Source organism: Plecotus auritus (assembly GCF_963455305.1).
Source record: "Plecotus auritus genome assembly, chromosome: 13".
Lineage (NCBI taxonomy): Eukaryota > Metazoa > Chordata > Mammalia > Chiroptera > Vespertilionidae > Plecotus > Plecotus auritus.
Genome location: NC_137779.1, coordinates 21,764,146 through 21,784,532, shown reverse-complemented (window position 1 = coordinate 21,784,532; position 20,387 = coordinate 21,764,146). Strand labels below are relative to the sequence as shown.

The 20,387-nt window shown below is 47.1% G+C and overlaps 1 protein-coding gene across 4 annotated transcripts in view; it reads right to left on the bottom strand.

Moving 5' to 3' along the window:
* NTM (neurotrimin) overlaps positions 1-20,387 on the bottom strand; it is a 910,128-nt gene that overhangs the window by 103,721 nt on the left and 786,020 nt on the right. For all 4 annotated transcript variants that reach the window (XM_080649634.1, XM_080649635.1, XM_080649632.1 and 1 more), the window contains exon 4: positions 18,720-18,845. In XM_080649634.1, coding sequence (XP_080505760.1) covers positions 18,720-18,845 — 126 coding nt within the window. The remainder of the gene's footprint in view (positions 1-18,719; positions 18,846-20,387) is intronic.

Genomic DNA, 20,387 nt, shown 5'->3' with positions numbered 1-20,387 from the left:
TCAACCAGAGTTTCCTCGTTGAAAGCCCAATGATCGGATGTCAGTTTCTCAACACACTCATTACTTTCTTTCCTTCTTTTCTTATTCCCCCTAATGTTTCCCAACATGGTGTATATTCTCAGATGGTGGAATAACTTGCATTCACCCCTCCGAGCACTTGGCACGCGTGCCTCCTTTCTTCACCCGCACAGTGGGAAGTTTATAGTCAACAGGAATGTAATCGCTCTAAAGGGCTGAATTCACAGCACTCTCCAGCTGTAGAAACCTCTGAGGCGAGACAGGGGTGGAGTGACGACAACTCAGCATGAAGTGTTTCATACTCTTTTGTGTCTAACTTGTGTCTTGAAACAGACACCGCTGTGACCCTCCTGGCTCTCTGCCTCCCACTCACTCAGCAGCAGCCTTGGTGCTCCGGGGAGGACGCAGACGGCTGCACCCACTTAGGCTGCCCCAGTGGTGAGTCAGGTAGAGGAGAGTGTCATTGTAAAAGGCACATGGAGACACGCACACAGCCGTGTGCAATGTCACGCAGGTGAGGACAGCAGCAGAGCATGTGGATGTTGTCAAGGCTGGTGGACCATATTTCCAAGCTACGTTTTTTTGGAAGTGGGGGTGGGGGGTTCTTTGCCAGGCCTCACTGTGGCCTATGGCTATCTGCACTGAGTTTACTCTGCAGAGCACGTCGCTTACACACACAGGACCAGAACCCATCCCGGCGCAGGCCAGGCTGGCACACACTGGGTGTCTTTTTAAAGTTGAAAAACAGAATTTTCTATTTTTGTTTTTGTTCAGTAAAACCTCAAACACAGTATTACTTTGGTTAAATTGCAGTCACTTTCTGCTATTTTAATTAAGCGTCTGTGTTTATCCAAGTCAGATGCTGTTAATTGTGAACTTGCTTTTTTTTTTTTTCAGGTGAAAGAAAGCGTAGTGAGGAGAAAATCAGCAGCGAGACAGTCACCATCTCAACTTACCAGACACTCATAGAAGCCCTTCCCCCGTGTCCACTTGGAATCTTAGAAGAGGCTGCAGGTTTGGTTCAAGAGGAAACTGAGGCTCAGCAAAAGGCTGTCAAGAGGTCACTGAGACATTGTACAGGCCAAGCTCTGCATTAGATAAATGGGGTGTGGCGGGAAGGCATTTGAGGTGGGCATCCATAGCTCACTTGCCACATATGACCTATGGTACCTTACTCAAGTGTTAAGAGCAGCCTGTTCATCTTTAAAATGAGGTAAGGTGCTATTGCCAAGGACAGGATTAATTGCACACTCTATAATACTAGCTGTTTGTACCACCTTTTATACCATCACTTCTATGACAAGCATTTATTAAGCATTTATTATATTCCAGTATTTATTTCATGTAACCCTTCTAACAAGCCCAGGGTGTGTGTGTGTGTGTGTGTGTGCATATCCTATCTGCTCCTCTCCTGACAGATGAGATGACTCAGGCTCAAAGAGGATGGGCAATGTGGCCAAGGAGACCCTGCTCAGCAAGTGAAATGATCAGAACTCAAGTCTTGGGTGTTAGCCATGCCATGCCTCTGATGAAGCTCAGACCCAGTTCTAGCAGCACAGTCCACACCCATGAAGGACAGCTTGCCGATACCCGCCCACAGATCCAAAGAGCTAGGTTCTATTTTCAGGGCCTCCGCTTCCTAGCTTCTTGTCTTTTCAGCAAATTCTTCAACATTTCTGTGCCTCAGTTTCCTCATTTGTCAAATATGGATAATAATAGTGTTTAAACTCATAGGGTATTTCCAAAGACTGAATGAATTCATATAGGGAAGGTGCTGGCACATAATAAGAACATAATGAGCCTTTGCTACTATTATTTTATCATCTCTATTAACTTTACTGTCCCCTATTCAGCACACCTCCCTCCAATCTCCTGGGACTCAAAGGAGAAGACCTATCACCTGTTATACCTGAGCTGCTGCTTCTATAAAACCTGTACTTTCTTAGAGGCCACCTTCTAAGTGACTTATCTGTGTTTGTCACTTTCTGAAAATAAGCATAAACACAGAGCTGTAATTAACCTCTTCCTGGGATTCTCCCACACAGCTTAAACGACTTGCTCCAAGTAGCAGAGTCAACGACAGTAGTTGCAATGGAGTGATGGCTGCTGTTCTCCTGCCTCTACTGTGATAGATAAAAGAAGCTATTGTAACAGTGGAGTGATCAGTTATTATTATCACTAGTGGAGTGAGCATTGGAATAATTAGGATTGAATAGGAGGGCTGAAGAGGACACATGACTACTTGAAGGACATGCCAAGTCCTAGTCCTGACACTTTTACCTTCTATCACCTATAGCACTGACTGCTGGCAACAAGTCACCTTAGAAGTTCTGGCCACTCTCCTCCCCAGAGCTGAATTTGGGGCTCTGGAATGTGCTATGATATGCAGCAGAGTGTAACAAACACTAGATCCTGAATCAATAGATCCTCATGTGTTCAGGCCTAGACTGACCCGCAGTGTAGCAGTCAAGTTTCCCGGGGAAGTCGCAGACTCTCCAAACTTGGGATTTCTCATCTGTTAAATAAGCTTCTAAACTCCTATGGTTGTTAGAGAATCCAATTAAAATATAAAAAAAAAATATTTCAAAACTTAAAAATGGTTTCTAGGGAAAAAAGATGTGAGTTTCCAGCTGATTATATCTTGAGTTTTGCTATCTATCTATCTATCTATCTATCCATCTATCTATCTATGGCTAATATGCAAAGTGTCCCCTTGGGAGTTTGATCACTCACTATGACGTGCGCTGACCACCAGAGGACAGCATGGAACATGGCAGGTGACCAGCAGCAGCGGTGGGGTACTGAGGGAGGAAGGGAAGGAGGAGGCGGGGAGCTGGGGAGGTGGGGAACCTGATCGGCCCTGATTGCCAGCCAGGCCTATTTCGGGCACCGGGCCTCTAGTCTGTAATAAAACAGGATGATAGTAAACAGTAAGGTAATGGGTTCAGAGTGAGTCCTCTACAACCACACTTCCTACTGAAGTCTCGGCCATCTCACACATTAGCAAGTTACTTAAGTGAGCTCTCTGTGTCTCAAGCTCTTCATCTATAAAACATCAGCCATAATACCTACATGATGAGGTTGTCAAGAAAATTAAAGAGTTCATTAATGTAAAGCATTTAGAACAGTGCCTGGAGCATAGCCAATCTATAACAAAAATATTAGCTATGATGATGATGATGATGATGAGGGGGATGATAGTGATGGTGATTCCTCTTTCAGTCTTCTTTTTTTAATGAATAAAATCTAACCATTTTAGACTATGCTATTTTCCTAATTACTGTCACTTGCATTTTCAGGGGCAGAATCACTAGCTCCTAGTCTAAGCATTGAGGCTTGCCAAGAGATCCTAAAGTTTCCTACTGCTGCCGGCATGATTACAATGAAGTAGGGCTCTCATCAAGAGGTCCTTATAACCATGACAACATGAGCAGCTCCACTCTACTGAGGATGTCATTGCCATGACAACACCCGAGTGACCAAAATCAAGAGGTCTAGAAAAGTGCTGTGATAAAGAGAGAAAACATATCAACACAGAGAGAAATGTGGCCATTCAAGAGCACAACAGGGGCTGGTCAGTGTGGACACGTGGCTGCAAAGTCCAAGGAAGCAACAGGATGTCGAAGAAAACACTGTGGTCACGCTAAGCTGCACTGAATTCTTAACAGCCGTGGGTTTGGGTTAGAAACAGAGATGCAGAGAGAATGAAACCAATTCTCTCCAATGCTTCCAGACTTCACAGTGTGCCCTATCAATCAAGGGGTTTTGGGTTTTGTTTTTTTCTGTCTCCAAGAAAAGAAGTGCCTCTAGCCCTAGTCTGTTTGGCTCCGTGGATAGAGCGTTAGCCTGCGGACTGAAGGGCCCCAGGTTTGTTTGTGGTCAGGGGCACGTAGCTCTGTTGCAGGTTCCTCCCCACTCTGTCTTTCTCTCTCTCTTCCAGTCTCTCTAAAAATCAATGGAAAAATATCCTCAGGTGAGGATTTAAAAAACTAAAAAACAAAACTGCCTCTAGGGACATGGTGGCCACAAGAATGAATTTGTTAGGACTCTGATGAGAAATATTTTCGATGGAAGTTGGGAACTTATCATCCTTTTCTTTTGACACCTAACTGTTGGAATGTCCCAAGGATTGATCCACAGAACTCTCCATCTTCAGTCTGTAGGTGGCAAGGACTAATGTCAGGGTCATAAATACCATGTGAGAGCTGATGACCCCTAGCTTTAGTCTTCTAGCCCCTGTACCCTTGCATAGCCAACTATCTACTCAACATTTCCACTTGTGTATCTAAAGTCCCAAGCGCCCTATTTCACCCACTAGCCTGTCCCTCTGGAGTTCTTCATAGAAGGAAATAATAACATTAATCACCAGTGGCACAAGCCACGCATGTGTGAGTCACTTGTGATTCCTAATCCTTTCTTACAGCTTCTGTGTAATCAATCAGCAAATCTCCTCAGCTTTAATTTCAGAATATATTCCAGATTAAATAACCCTCCCACTCACTCTACTCCATGTAGCTGTCACTTCTTGATGGACCAGAGCTACAGTATGCTAACTGGTGTTCCAGTTGCTGCCCTCACACTACCCTTGACCCCTGTCTTTCCCTTCAAGCAGTTAAAAGGAGCCTTTGAAAACATTCATTACGTTATTTCACTCTCCTCTTTAAAACCTGCCTGTGTTATTTTATTGGAACACTTTCCAAAGTTTTTTTTTTTTTTTGTCAAGGCATTACAGGATCTCTTTACCACATCCTATGTCACTTTTCCGTGCATTAACATTTTGCTGTTCCTCATACACACCAAACATAGTCCCAATTTGTGGCCTCGGTACCTGCAGATACCTCTGCTTGGAACACCCTCTGGCGATGTGTCCCATTCACTGTCCCTCTTCACTCAGGTGTCTGCTCAGCTTTTATCTCAACACCCGAGAAGAGCACCATCTATCGTCCCTACCCCATTTCTGTTTTATTTTTCTCTGTAGTACTATCTCTCCCTGATATCAGGTTGCATATTAATCTGTCTTATATTACCAATACTTCCCTACTGTGGTTTTAAGGGACAGAGACTTATATGCTGTGTTCACAGCATAATCTGAAGCATCAAAATATCCACTTGTCATGAGTTAGGTACGCTATAAATATCCACTGAATAAAAGATGATTCATTCTGCATATTTATCATATTGCTGTTGTACTCTATCATTTCTGTTCAATCTAATAAATCCTGATTCTCGAAATAAATAAATAAATACACAAATACATAAATAAATACATAAGTCTGGCTTATTATGGTCATATTTGGAGAAAAGGGAGTTAACCTATGGTGCATAGTCCAATAGCCAGAAATAAATCAGACATCTGCTAGTTTCTAATATCCTACCTATTGCCACATGGGCAAGAAGCCAGACAAATAAACCTCAATCCCCCAAAACAGGCAATAATGGAAGCCAAACAGAAATGTGGGAATGCTTCTCAGTTTACCCCACAGCCTCACTCCTAAGCCACATTAAACCCAGTTCCAGGTTTTGGAAATTTAGCCTTCTACATATCTCTACACTCCATGCCTAGTCGCATGATCTTCACGTTGACCTTCAATGGCTTCCTAAAGGTAGGTCTCTGTGCTTTGGATCACAAGCAGGCTTGACCTTGCTAACAGACACCTACTGTCACCACCCCACCTTCAAGTTCAGGAAGAAAAGGGTTTCTATTGGTTCTCGCAGATATAGGCTGCAGCTGACATGTGTGAGGCGTGTTTTCACTGTCTTCCATTGGAACAATGGACTATATCCAACATGCCTCAGGTCTCATTGCCAGGTGACCATGCAAAGTGGGGTCCTCTCTTCCCCATCATCATGCTATGCAGTGCTTTCATTCCTCACTTCTCACCTTCCAAGTCTGACCTCTGTGCTCCCTGAAACACTCACCACCTAACACAATGGTGCCTGAGGCCCTAAGCCTCCAAGCTGAGCTTCCCTGAACTGCCCGTGTTCATCATGCCCCGCTCCCGAGGGCAGTGCTTCCTCTGTAGCTCTTGCAAGGAACTGCCAGTTGTTTGCCTTGGCATCGAGGTTGGGGTGATGGTCTCCCTCACTCCTCAAGATCACTTGGGAACCATTCCTCTTCCACATTTCTATTGAAACCCTTCAAAACCGTTGCCCTCTTGCAATGCTGCATTGACCCATCTTCCTTGCTCCCGGTGACTGATGTGCTGGCTCCTTGTGACTGGTTGAGAGCTTTCACCCTTGGCTCACAGCCCTACATGCCACTAACCTTAGCCATTATCACCTCAGCCCTTATTGGGGTGGCTTCAGTGTTCCCATTGATGATTTATCAGACACCTTCACTGTCAACTAGCTGGATCCCTCTTCTCCAGGGACCTTCTTCTCTGCCTCAGATACATGCAACCACTGCCATTGGCCTGACATGTCATTCTCTGGAACCTGAAACCACTAAAGAAGGGATCACATTTCTGATTTGAGCCGTGTAACCTACCAGTGCACTTATTTAACATCACACTATAACACCACACTTACTTTATTCACTCATTCAGTAAACAAATATTTACAGGATATCTATAAATTGATAAGCACCCTGTTAAGCATAGGCTCACACAGTGGTGAGCAGGGAACAGCATGCTCCTTGCCCTCACAAAGCTTACAGTCTATGGAGAGGCAGGCAGGCATTCAATAAATCTGGAACCACATGGCCTCCTGTGACCCTTTAACATACCCAGAGTGTCCTGACTGAGAGCCTTTGAATCCACCATCAGCCCCACCAAGAATACTCCTGCTGCAGCATCATTTCTTCTGCAAACTTCTACGGGGCATCTTCTTAATGAAACCATCCATATCTACTCCTGTTGAGATCACTACCCCCATACAGTGCCTGATAACCTCTGCCTCTTATCCTGATGAACTTTTCCGTAGCATATACCACCTAACATTATAAGGTTGACTTATCTACGGGCTTACTTTCTGTCTCTCCCCTAGAGTATCCAGGGGTCCTCAAACTACGGCCCGCGGGCCACATGCGGCCTGCCGAGGACATTTATCCGGCCCGCCGGGTGCCACTGCCTGTCCTGCTTAGCAGCCGACTCATCCGGGGTCTGCAGTGCGCATAGGAATTTGTTCATATATTTTTTTAAAACTATAGTCCGGCCCTCCAACGGACTGAGGGACAGTGAACTGGCCCCCTGTTTAAAAAGTTTGAGGACCCCTGGATAAGCCCTATGATGCCAGGGGCTTGGTCTGCTTTGTACATTCATGTCTCTCCAATGCCTAGGACAGTGCATAGCAGTAGGTGCCCCATAATGATTACTGAGTAAATAAATGAATCAATGTTTGAGGACTAAAAATTGTTTTTCAAAGGAGTTTTCCTGGGGGCAAAATTCATGCGACTTTCTCTGCTCAAGCTCTTTTCTGGGATGGCATGTGATGGAATAAATAAATCAATAGAGGGAGAGAGCCATTTGTCTTGCTCTATCATGCAGATGACTGGTCAAATAGCTTCAACCGCAGTGACCCCAGTGAACCACTCCAGAAAGGGCAAAGCAGTGATGCAAGGCGTGAGAGGAGGATCACAAGGCCTTCTGGGCTGCGGATCAGTTAAGCAGGAAGAGTCCTGAATCTATTATAGAGGAACGATAAAGTCCAAAGTCATCCATTTCAACTCCCTGTTAGAAGAGAGAAGAGGAATGAATTTGTTTTTCGGGACTGAGGGAGGGGCGAGCAGAGAGGAACCAGCCTCTTTTGGAGAGAAGTAAGGGGCTAATGTGATCTTCCAAAGGAAGGAAGGGCTACCACTTCCTGACCCCAGGTCATGACCAAGACCATGAGCAGGCCGGCTGGGCAGCAGGATCTGGAGGAGCCGGATTCCAGGAGCGCTGACTTGGTATTCTGCTCACTCCTTCTCAGCTGCCAGGGTGCCAGGGGGAAAAGCATTTCATGGCACTAGGAAGATGAAGTACTCCACGTACCACAAGGACATTAGGGAAACTGAGTGGAGTCAGATAAGGAAAACCATACTCAGAAATCCAGCAGTTCCTTTCCATATCTAAAGCTGCTAACGTGTAAAACAACCCACTAATGCCAATCAAGCAGAGGACCCGCCATTGTGTGAGTGAATGATAGCATTTCACACGGGGAAGAATAAATCAAGTCAGAGAGCAACCTTCTCACTGCTGTGAGCCATGGTCACAGGCACAGTGATGGAGAGAGAGCGCAAAACTAAAGAGGCAGAGAACCCAGAGAGGTCAGCCCTCCATGCTGGGGTTATGCCCTTGGTGCAGATATATCCATGCAAAGATCCACTGAAAGGGGCCTAAGGGTATCAGGGAGGCTAGAGTGCTCAACCTGGACTCCACCATTGGACAGAGTGTGCATGAGTTTGCCAGAACGGTGTGAAGAAGAAGACACGCCAGGGCCCGAGGCTGGCAGGAGGTCTGAGCTTGAAAATAGCCACATCCCTTAGACCCGTGGTCGGCAAACTGCGGCTCTTTGGCCCCTTGAGTGTGGCTCTTCCACAAAATACCACGGCCTGGGCGAGTCTATTTTGAAGAAGTGGCGTTAGAAGAAGTTTAAGTTTAAAAAATTTGGCTCTCAAAAGAAATTTCAATCGTTGTACTGTTGATATTTGGCTCTGTTGTCTAATGAGTTTGCCGACCACTGCCCTAGACCAGTGGTTCTCAACCTTTCTAATGCCGCGACCCTTCAATACAGTTCCTCATGTTGTGGTGACCCCCAACCATAAAATTATTTTTGTTGCTACTTCATAACTGTAATTTTGCTACTGTTAATGAATCGTAATGTAAATATCTGTGTTTTCCGATGGTCTTAGGCGACCCTGCTAGTGGTTCTCAACCTGTGACCAGTGGCTGTGGCGGAGTGCTGAGGGAGCGAGGGAAGGAGGAGGTGGGAGGGCGGGGAGGCCTAGGGACCCTACCCATGCACGAATTTCATGCACCAGGCCTCTAGTAATAATATGGATCTTGGAGTTAAAACGACTTGAAGTTGAATTGTGCGTTGGCTATTAAACATTTGTGAGCCAATTGTCCCCGCACACCACTTCTTGATTGCTAAATTGAAAATCATGCCTACAGCATGTGACTCAGTGTATGAGCATCAACCCATGAACCAGGCGGTCACAGTTTGATTCCAGGTCAGGGGCACATGCCCCGGTTGCATCCTTGATCCCTAATATGGGGCGTGCAGGAGGCAGCCAATCTATGATTCTCTCTCACCATTGATGTTTCTATCTCTCTCTCCCTCTCCCTTCCTCTCTGAAATCAATAAAATATATTTTTAAAAATTAAAAAATGCATACTTATTAGGGCATTTGTGAAAACTGCATGATATAATGTATATAAAGCAGGGTGCCCAGAACATAGCAAATATTAATATGCCAATAATTCTTAAACTCGAGTGTGCATTACACTAACCTGTGAAATTTGTTAAAATGCAGGTTTCTAGGTCCCACACCGGGTCTGGGGTGTAAAGCACAGTGGTAGGCGCATCGGTGCTGGAGACATTGCCTGGGGTGGGACTTCATTGCTGCCGACTGGAGCTCTGTGACCTTGGCCCATTAGCCTGACCTCTCTACGCCTCCCTCTCATGTGGTAGAGCAGGTTAATCATACGACCTGACTGTGATTGCCAAAATATATATATATATCCATCCCTACATGCAAATGTTCAGAATAATGCCCAGCACAGTTTAAGCATTCAGAAATGAAGAGTTATTGCTATTTTTGAATCATCAAGACTCTGGTTGCCATTTAGACTCTAGGGAAAAGGCCATCCCTCACAGGTCACAACAAGATTCAGGATCCAAAAGTAGATGCAAAGCCAGAACCACACATGGATGTCCTGGTGGCAAGGATATTTTGAATGGAAACTTTCTCCAAGATCATGTGGCAGTGATGGTAGATCCCAGACGTGGAACTCCTCTAGCTTTTCACTGGTCACAGGATGCTATGGGGTGGAGGTCACTGTGCTTGTGGTGGGTGGTGATGCCCTGTTGAGGCCCTTCTGGTCCCCCGGCATCTGTCCTGGGTGAGCCTCAGGGATGGGGGTCTCTGGGCTGGAGGGGGGCTGCCATTTTAATGAGCCTTTGTATCTTCCTGAGTCAGGGCTGGTTAGCATCTGTGGGGAAGATGATACAATCGCCTTGTTGTTTTTTTTTTGGTTCCATCAAAACAGTTCTGCATGGTAACGGTCGTCAAGTGCCAGCATAAATAGCCTAAGACTCAGGGGGAGTGTGGGGGAGGAAGCTGTTAGCCATGTCTGATTTCAGCAGCCCTCTGATGCTACAACATCTTTCAAGGGTTTTAAAATAATTGGGTAAAACCACAAACAGTGTCTGTGGTGTGCACTCCTGCCCTTGGCTTCTCGACTGAGGCTTCCTTTCATATGTTCTCAATTCAAGCACGTTGAACTCATTAATTCCCCCACTAGTCTTTTTATGATTTTTCTCTTCTTTGAAGTAGGAAGTTGCGCTGCTATAATATTGCTTTAAAGCGGATCATAAATATTAAACTTACAAAAACCCTTATTGACATTGGCAAATTTCACCCTCGCTGTATCCGTCTCGCTATAATTTTATAGTTAAAGGGAATTACGAAGGTAAAGAGTGATCTGTGAATGTCTTCCCTCGCTTTCTTCTCTCCCACCTTCCTCTGCATGTCTGCGCTTAAATCATTTGCTCAGATAGTGGCTGGATCACTTTGCCCTGGTTCTCCTGGTTGTGCCACCGGTTTACCTTCAGCCTGATAAACGCTGTCTCTGTTTAGGATGGGCCTCACACCGACGTGGTGTGCTGGCTGCTACGGTGGACAGGGGCCTGCCACTTCCCATTAGGATGCAATTATTTCCTTCTCCCACCATCAGTGACCACTGTAATACCTTTTGCAATAGCAATCACTTGGGCCTTCCTGGGATAGCTACTTGGGGGTACTCTGGGAATTTTAATCAAGCTCCTTTGTTAATTAGAAAATGGCGGGGGTTAAGGAGGTGCTGATTAAGCACCTTTGGATATCTATCCATCCTGGCAATTGACTGAGCTTGGGCTTTTGTAGGACTTCAATCTTTTCAGACAAAAGAATTTTAATTCCCTCCCCTTCTGTTCTTATGCCATGGGTGGGAGTGAGAAGGACGGGGCTGGCCAAGGCTACGGAAGCGGAAGCTAACATTGTTGGGCACCTACTATGTGTCCTTCCTTAGGGGCTGGGCGCCCTGCATTGACGTCAATGTTTTCTCTTTGCCATGTTCATGTCACAAAGGAATTATTGTTTTTATTTTGTAGAAGAGGCGAAGCCTTGGCATAGGGGCAGCCCAGGGACGGGTGAGGGAGAGCTTCTGCTTAAGAATCCTTTGATGATTTGGGGAACAAAAGATCCACAGTAGAGAATGATGGGAAGAGATGAGGCTCCTGTAGCTTAGCCTTTATTCATTACAATTGATTTTTTTAAAATTATGTACCAGCAAGAATTAATTTTAAAAAGGAAAAGAAAGACGCTGTGTCTCCCGATTGGATATGTCTTTGTTGGACAATCACTAGTCAGGCCTGCGAATGCCTGCTGCTGTGCTAGGCACCGGGATACAGTCTCACAGCGGGACGCTGATTCCTGGCCTCCCGGACCCCTACCTAGGACAACAGGAGGCCCCATGGGCACCTGTAAGAACGGCCATCGCTAGAGGTGCCCGCAACGCGGTGTGGGATCTCAGAGCAAAGGGCAACTCACTCTGCCTGATGAAGGTCATCAGAGGCTTCCAAAGTGGGGCATTTGAGCACGGCCTTAGCATAAAACCAGAGCTTTATTCAAAAGGAGGGTGCAGGCCAAAACCGGTTTGGCTCAGTGGATAGAGCGTCGGCCTGCGGACTCAAGGGTCCCGGGTTCGATTCCGGTCAAGGGCATGTACCTTGGTTGCGGGCACATCCCCAGTGGGGGGTGTGCAGGAGGCAGCTGATCGATGTTTCTCTCTCGTCGATGTTTCTAGCTCTCTATCCCTCTCCCTTCCTCTCTGTAAAAAATCAATAAAAATATATTAAAAAAACAAACAAACAAACAAAAAAAAAACAAAAGGAGGGTGCAGGACAGTGCTCCAGGGAACAGGTGTGTGTGAGGTGAGGGTGCCAAGTGTGTGGGGAACATGAAGTTGTTAAGAGTGACCACAATGTGAGTGGCAACCAGGGCTCCAGACCAGTTGCTTAACCCTCTGCCCGCCACACGGAGAAGCAAGAACATGAGTGAAGAAGCGCATTGCAGAGAGGTGTACAGCTACCTCGGAATGACCCAGCCGGTGAGTCGTGGAGGGGAAGTGAAATCCAGTTGGACCCGCCTTCAAAGGCCACCTCTTATAGGCAGATCACTGTCTTCTCTCAGGCGGCCTCCATTGGTGGAGAGGGAGCCATGGCAGGGAGCCAAAGCCTCAAAGAAGGGCCAGCCCTGGCCCATCCTCAGCCTGATGCACAGGAATGAACAAGCTGGGAAAATGCCACCTGCCCTCAGGGAGCAGATAAACAGAGCGGGCACACTGGCTGTCCCCACGCCCAGCTCTGGGATGAAATGCCAGGAAACGCTCCTTCTCGTGCATGATTGCCTCTCCTGGATTCTCATGCTCCAGCAGCAGACAGACAGGAGGTGGCAACTGAGCAGGCCCTGCGGACAGGGAGCCTGCCCCACACGCAGCAACAACACCGATCCCAAGCCTCCCTCTCTCCCTCGGTCCCTCCTGCTTGAGAACCTGGGCTGCTTCCTGGTTTCCTAGTGCCGTGGCCTTGACTGGGGAGTTAATTTTCTCACTGGGTCCCCCCGTGGCTTACTGCAGAAGGATCTGTAGCATGCATCCATTAGTTACGGGGCAACCCAACCAAAAGGAGAGTCCAGGAGTTGTCCAGAGCTGGCATAGATAGAGATCCTAACTAAATATTTTTCCTTTTTTTTTTTAATAATGGGTGGTTACCCTCCTGCTGGGTGGTTACCCTCCGTGGGCAAGGTGATGCCAGGAGTTCCACTTTGTGCTCCTGCCCTCCCTTTCCAGCTCTTTTGCTGGAGAGAACTTTCTCATCTGCCATCCTAATGATCCCTGTGCCACACGGGGCCCCTGATGCTGGTGCTGACAGGCTGCTCATTAGTGCCAGGGTGCTGCCGTCAGCCGATGGCATGCCAGAGCGGCGCTCCTGACACTTTTTCACAGAGCTGTCACCGGAGTCATGGAGCCTGCCAGCTCTGGTCGAACTCAAGCTGTGATACCTCCAGTGCCAATTAGTGCTCGGTGTCCTGCTTGGCTGGGGAGGAAGGCCTGTCAGTGCTAACAAATGGGAAAATAGGTGGGTGGATGGCAGGTGCAGGGGATGGCTGAGGGCATGGGCAAGGAGAAGAGCTTCCATGAAGGGTCACTTTGTCCTCATCAACTCGGCGCCCTTTGAAACTCAGCGACACCAGGGCTGGGACAACCAACTGCCCACTGGGCCTCTTCAAGTGCATCAGGAGAAGTGAGGTGCAGAGGAAAGAGATCTGGCCGCAGGGGAAGGTTGCTTGGTCCTGCAGGGATGGGTGCTGGGGGCCTGCAGAAGTGCCCATTCCACCCTGTGGAGAGAGAAGGCTTCCATACCAAGAGCTTGGTTGGGGACCCGATGGGCATATGGTTCTGCTCTAACCATGCTCCCAAGGCCTTTGCGTGGCCCTGGGGAAACCAACCAATCAATCTCTGTTCCGCCTCAACTCACACACTGCGGGGAGTGGGAAGAATTTTTAAGATGATGTTCCTCTTTTTTGCACTGATGTCTTTCTTTGTATTTTCATTTTGTAACCCGTGAGCAGCAGACCATTTTCACATACAGTTGAACTAACTCTCCCTGGCAACATCCAGGGTTGTTTTACAAAACTCTTGGGGGACACTGAGGGTTTAAGCACAGGAAGGGCTCCCAAACAGAAAGACACCAAAAGGATCAAGGGTCCCAGAAAGACCAGACACAGAACATGCCAGAGAAACACACACAACACACATAGCAAGAGGAGGGTGAAGCGAGCTCTCTGAAGACCCTTAGAGTCACTGGTGAGCCTCCTCCATTTCTGCAAAGAGAACATGAAAAGGAGTGTCTCCTCCAAGGAGAAGTCAAGCCCTGCCATGGCGGGGTTCCCACTAGGGGACCCCAGCAAAGCCTTGAAGATCCTGTGAAAACCAGAGCAAATGTCCTGAAGACTCGCGAGCCGAGATCAAGAGGAAACATGCCAGATCGCAACTGCAACATCAAAGAGCAGGAGAATTCCTCCTGAATCCGGATGAGGCCCTTGGACGGGGGAAGAGGCGTGCCCCTTCGGGCTCTGGCACAAGTAAGGGCTTGCTCCCGAAATCAACAAATATTTCTTGAATGCTTTCCAGGTGCTGAGCATTGTGCTAGGAGGTAAAGAATCAAAGATGAATGAGAGGCAGACCCTGATTTGCAAAAACTCATGAATTAGAGATCGGGACATCGCTGTAAACAGCCTCCGGGACCTTACTGAGCCCCAACCAGTATCTGGGTGCAAGGTGTTCTTTCAGTAGCCTAAGTGAGGTTTTCATTTTCTGGGCTTCATTTGATGGGAGAGAAGGAGAGGGAAGTATAGGCAAAGCAGGAGCTCCATTAGGACCCCCAGTGATCCCTGCCCCAATATACGGAACCCACGCACCAATGACTGGAGTCACGTCTTCACCTCAGCTCTATGTTCTCCTCCCAGGAATGTGAAAACCCTGGAATCTTGGCCTTCTCTTTAAAGATCTTACAACCAACAGAAACTGGAAACAGAAAAACTGGATTTGGAGAACACTCTTCTCTGAAGAGTGAGGTCCTAAAAGCATCCTTTAGGATGTGATTACAGAGATGGTGTTTCTGTGTATTTAGGGAAGACCTTGAGGAATCAAGAACACCAAAGGCATTCTGTTGGAGATAGAAACACTAGCGCTTAAGGGCTGTGCTAACATAAATCCTTGTATCCCTAGATCAGGAGAAAATATAAGACACAGGGTCATGAACGGGCATGTGTCTGAAGGAGGCTGTGGGCACGCTGGTGGTACCTTGGCCCCTCGAGTAGACTCCTAGCATTTACACGGGATTTGAAGAAGGGCCAGGAAAACATTCATGAAGATGGATTTGGCGTTTTGGTGTGAGACACTGAGATGGGGCGTTTCCTTTTGCAAACACCGCGCAGGTGCGTACAACCCCTGTGCATTCCCAGCAGGAGTGCAGAGGGGGGCAGGTATGTTTACACAGCTAACGCCCTTTGTCCTTGAACCCTTGGGAGTAGCAACTTCTTATGAGGAACTAGGAAGCATGCTATCATACTAGGTGGAAAAGTACTTCTCAGTCTCAGTGGCGATGCAGAGAGGTAGCTTGGGAGGCCTCAGCCCCCTCTGCCTCTTCGATGTGGACAGCTGGCATTTTCTCCCTCTGATATGAAGCGCTAGGCAGACAACCTTAGGGGCAAGTCCCTGCCACCTCCATCCTTCTAGCTTCTGTGCATCGAAACGAATGAGCCATTCCTAGTAAAATGGCGGCTGACATTTCTGCATCCCCTTTCCACATAAAAGGTGGTCACCACTAGAAATGCATATTCGAAGGTGGCTTAGCTTATTGCAAACAGTGACATGTGTTATGATGGAGGATGCTTGTATTATTCAGAAATGTACGGAACAAATAGGTCAGTCTGGAGAGAGAAGATCCAATGAAGCCTCCAGGGTCGCCAAAAGTGCTTTTTTAAAATATTTTTATTGATTTTTTTATTTTATTTTACAGAGAGGAAGGCAGAGGAACAGAGAGTTAGAAACATCGATAAGAGAGAATCATTGATCAGTTGCCTCCTGCACACCTCCTACTGGGGATGTGTCCACAACCAAGGTACATGCCCTTGACCGGAATCGAACCTGGGACTTTTCAGTCCACAGGCTGACGCTCTATCCACTGAGCCAAACCGGTTAGGGCCAAAAGTGCTTCTAATGGGTGTGGGTGTAAGAATGATCCTGGATGAGACCTGATCCACGCACAGAGGATGCCACAAAGGGTGGCAGCTGCTCTCTCCCTTCCCTTCGGAGCCCTCGCTAAGGTGCAGCGTACCTTGTTCTCTGAGGAACCTCACACCTGCCATAACCTGTTTAAAATAAGCATCCTTTGGAGATATTTAGTGGGGAAAGATGAAGGTGTGGCTGCTACGGGTCTGTAGCTTCAGTTCTGATTTGGCAGCAGCCTGGTGAGTCCCTGGGGATTAGTTTCTGCTCCTGGCATCTCTTATCAGTTTGAATCTGAGATAGCTCATCTGGACCAGGGATCTCAAAAGACTGTTCATCTCCATTACATGGATCCACAGGTAGATTCTGATTATCCTGCTCCTCTCCCCTTGATCCATCTTCTGTTTCCATAGCAGCTAACAACCCCAGTAAAAGGACGCTTGTGAGCCAGGCACAGGTAACGTCCCCCAGGGAAATGAATCTGCTTGATGGCCCCCAAACGGGAAAAGCAGTGTAAGGCACAGCGGTGCGAACTTCAGCGAGATGAACAGAAGAGGGCTCCAATGTCAGAAGGAAGACACAAGTAATTGTGTGGAGAAGAGAAAGGGGGGTGGGGTGGCGAGAAACATGTGGGGAAAATGCAATTAAAGCGGAAACATGTGGAAGGCTGAGAGAGAAAGGAAAGCAGAGGACAAAAGGAAAAAGCATCAAAGGGCAAGACAAAAGGAGAAGAGAGAAAGGAGGACATGAGAAAAGGCCTCACAGGGAGACAGAGGGAGACCTGTGAGAGGGAGGCCACAGGGCCTCTGCCTGACAGAGGGCAAAGCACGTCTAGCTGGGATGATAAATGCCCTGCAGAGTCGAAGGCGCAGCGGCCCTGGCATCCAGGAGCCCTGGGGACTCAGCATTAGGCAGCGCTGACTGGTGTGCACCAAGGTCTTCGAAAGCCTGTCCATGGTGGCGGGGGGAGGGGGCTCCTTCAGAGGTACCAGGACCACCTTCCTTCCATCAGTGATGATCTCATGCACACCTGAGGCCTCCCCCCCCAGATGGTGGGCCTGTACTCACTTAACATCATTTCACATCAAGAGACTGACAGAGACACGGCTCTCTGATGCCTTGGCTCACCGGGGTAGCGTCAGGAATGATGGCCTGGGGCAGCTCCTGGGAACTCAGGCCCAACACTGAAAATCTCATGGTTTCTCCGAAGACCTCTAGCAGAGCAAAGTGTCCATGTCTACGAGAGGGGATTTGGTATTCGGGGCCCCCTCATAGCCCTAACTGGTATTTTAAAATGTCGCCAAGTGTAGTGGATGCTGATGGGCTGCCACCTTCGGGGAGAGAGGATGTCTGCCCCAGGGGTGCGCGTGCTGGTGGCGGACAGCACACGCTCAGTTGCAGCTTTACGGGGATTGTGTCATGTGAGGAGATGCCTGGCCCAGGTCACAGCCTTTCTGCGGACAGCCCAGCTTCAGCGTCAGACTGCTGTGCCAGCTCCCTCACCTCCAATAAAGAACATGTCTCAAGGGTCACCCTAGCTTCAGAACTCCCCATCCTGTGAGCTGAGATATTCCACGTGACTGCAGTGCAACTCAACTTCTCCAACTGCCCAACGCTCTTCCTTCTCTTTCCTTCCACACGGGTTGGTTCCAAGAGCATCTCGAATAAAATTCTTACACGCTTTTGGGGGACCCGACCTGCAACACCAAGCAAACCACTACCACTAGAGTTTCTTTGGCATCCCTACTACTCAGCAATGCACATACCTTCATGCATACATCCATATATGTATATTCACAATAAACAATGAAATTAAGGCTCTTTATTCATGTCTCTGCTCAGTCACCTTCACAAAGGCCTTCCCTGACCAAACCTCTTTTCCTTCAGTCAATATATGCGTTTCTATTTTCTCATCTTTATCACCACCTGGTGTCTTGTATATTCATTTTTGGTCATTTTCCTCATGAGAATGTGATCTTATTTTGGTTTATTGCTATATCCCCCATGCTTAGATGTGTGCCTAGACTATTGCCAGCGTTCAAGAGATATTGAAGCACAAATAAAATAATTTAATGTACCATGAATAAAAGCAAGCTTAATGATAAATGGCATCTACTTAAATTCTAAATGTTTAATGTTCAATCCATGAAAGCACAAGACAACACTTAGTCTGGTCTGTACAACATCTAATCATTAAGGCAAAGTAAATTTTGCAATTTGACCATCTTGGATTAATCACAGTAAAACAACAACAAAGTTACAAAACAACTAACGGACTAGAGACCAGATAGCTGGCAACGCGGAACAAGCCCTGATTTGGAAATTGTGCATTTAAGAATATGGCCATTCAGAGCTCTCATTTATTTTGTGTTTGTGCTTTCCATCTCTTAAAACAACCAGCTGAACAATGCCGTGAAAGCACATTGGCCAACATCAAATGTGGCCAGTGACGTTCTCCCAGAACATCTTACCCCCATCTCATCCACCACCAGCTGGGACTCAGTTCCCAGGGACTGGAGAGGAGCTCAAGCATGGCTGCTGAAACCTTAGAGGATAGGCCTGTCTTTTGGAGAACACCAAACCCTCCGCAGAGCCGCGAGCATTGTTATCAAGCTACCAACAACGAAGGACCCTTTGGGTGAAGTCACCAGCACTGTCACCTCGTAGCTGTGGCCAGCAATTCTTCCAGTTCCTTTCACGACACAATGCACCAAACTGCTCTCTTACCTTTGGGGGAGATGTGTCTCCAGGTAACCGTGGGCTCTGGTCTGCCCGTTGCTATGCAGGTGAGGCTGATATTGTTTCCTTCATTAATGGAGATATCTGAAGAAATCTCTACAATTTTGGGAGATACTGTGGAGACAAAAGCCAGTGGAAGGAAAATAAATATCCTGTTGAAACATCTCTTTGTTGTCTCACAATAATAGCTGGCAGAATAGCTCAGGGACTGAAATATAAGAGTTATGGGAACAAATGGAGAGAAATTAGAGGAATTATCTTAAACATAAAAGAATCATCTTACCTTGAATTTATTGTCTGTTTCCTCCTGTCTAAACCCAAAGTCAGGAAGTACTGATGGGAATGGATTTCAATGCAAGACTATTGTCCTCGCCTCCACCCTCTTCCTGTCTGCACTCTCACCCAAGTCCCCTCTGACATGCATCCACAAGTCATTCTCCACCCTGCATTCAGAGTTGATGGAATACAGTTCTGAGCATGTCACACCTCTGCTTAAACACCTCCAATTATTTCTTATTGCCCAGCTGATCATATCCACACACTTTGTCCTAGGATAGCAGGCCATTCAGAATCAAGCTTCAACCTATGTTTCCATTGGTATTCCCACTTATTCTACCTCAACTTATTCCCTTGTCACCCCCAACACATCATGCCCTTCCTGATAATTAAGCATTTGGAGGTCTATGTTGCTCCTTATGTCCTTCCTAAAAAATTCCCAGTTATCCCTTACGGTCCAAATCAAATGCCACTTTGTTGCAGCTTTTTTTTTAAATATATATATATATATATATATACATATATATATATATATGTGTGTGTGTGTGTGTGTGTGTGTGTGTGTGTGTGTGTGTATGTATTATTGACTTCGGAGAGGAAGGGAGAGAGAGAGAGATATCAATGATGAGAGAAATGTCAATTGGCTGCCTCCTGCATGCCCCACACGGTGGATCGAGCCCACAACCTAGGCATGTGCCCTGACCAGAAATCAAAGTGTGACCTCCTGGTTCATAGATTGACGCTCAACCCCTGAGCCATGCCAGCTGGGCAATGTTGCACCTTTTCTGACCCCTACACCTCTCTGCCCTCCTGCACGACTCTACATGCCAGCTTCTCCTCATCTGCCTACTCACAGCCTGATGGTGAATCAAAAAATGTGGTCCCTTTCTCTCTCTGACCCCTAAAACAATTCCTTAATGGAAGGGGGGAGGGGTTCGTTTCCACTGGTGAATTTGGTAACAGAAACCCCACTCTGTTCGGTCTTTAGTTTTGTGGCCAGGCTCCCCGTAAGAAGCTACACTCTGTTGTGGTCCTCCTAGTGCCTGTGTCCCAGGCCAGTGTCCCACAGGTATGGGAGGGCCCACAGCACAGCCAGCAGTTGCCTGTGTGCACCCGTCTCATCTGGGGTTCAGAATTAGGAGCTAATTGTTGCTACACATCTAAGCTTAATTCTCCAGTATCATCAAAACTAGTGAATGTGATATTTAGTCCGTGTATGGCTCTTCATTTGTCTGCCAATTGGTTTATAAAGAATGTCACTTGGCACCTATCCCACTATGCAATGGTTATTGGCTTAGCATCTCTCATCCACTAGACCATGAGCTTTTTGATGGCCTGAGCCATGACTTACTTATATTTATATCCATAGTCAAAGCTCAA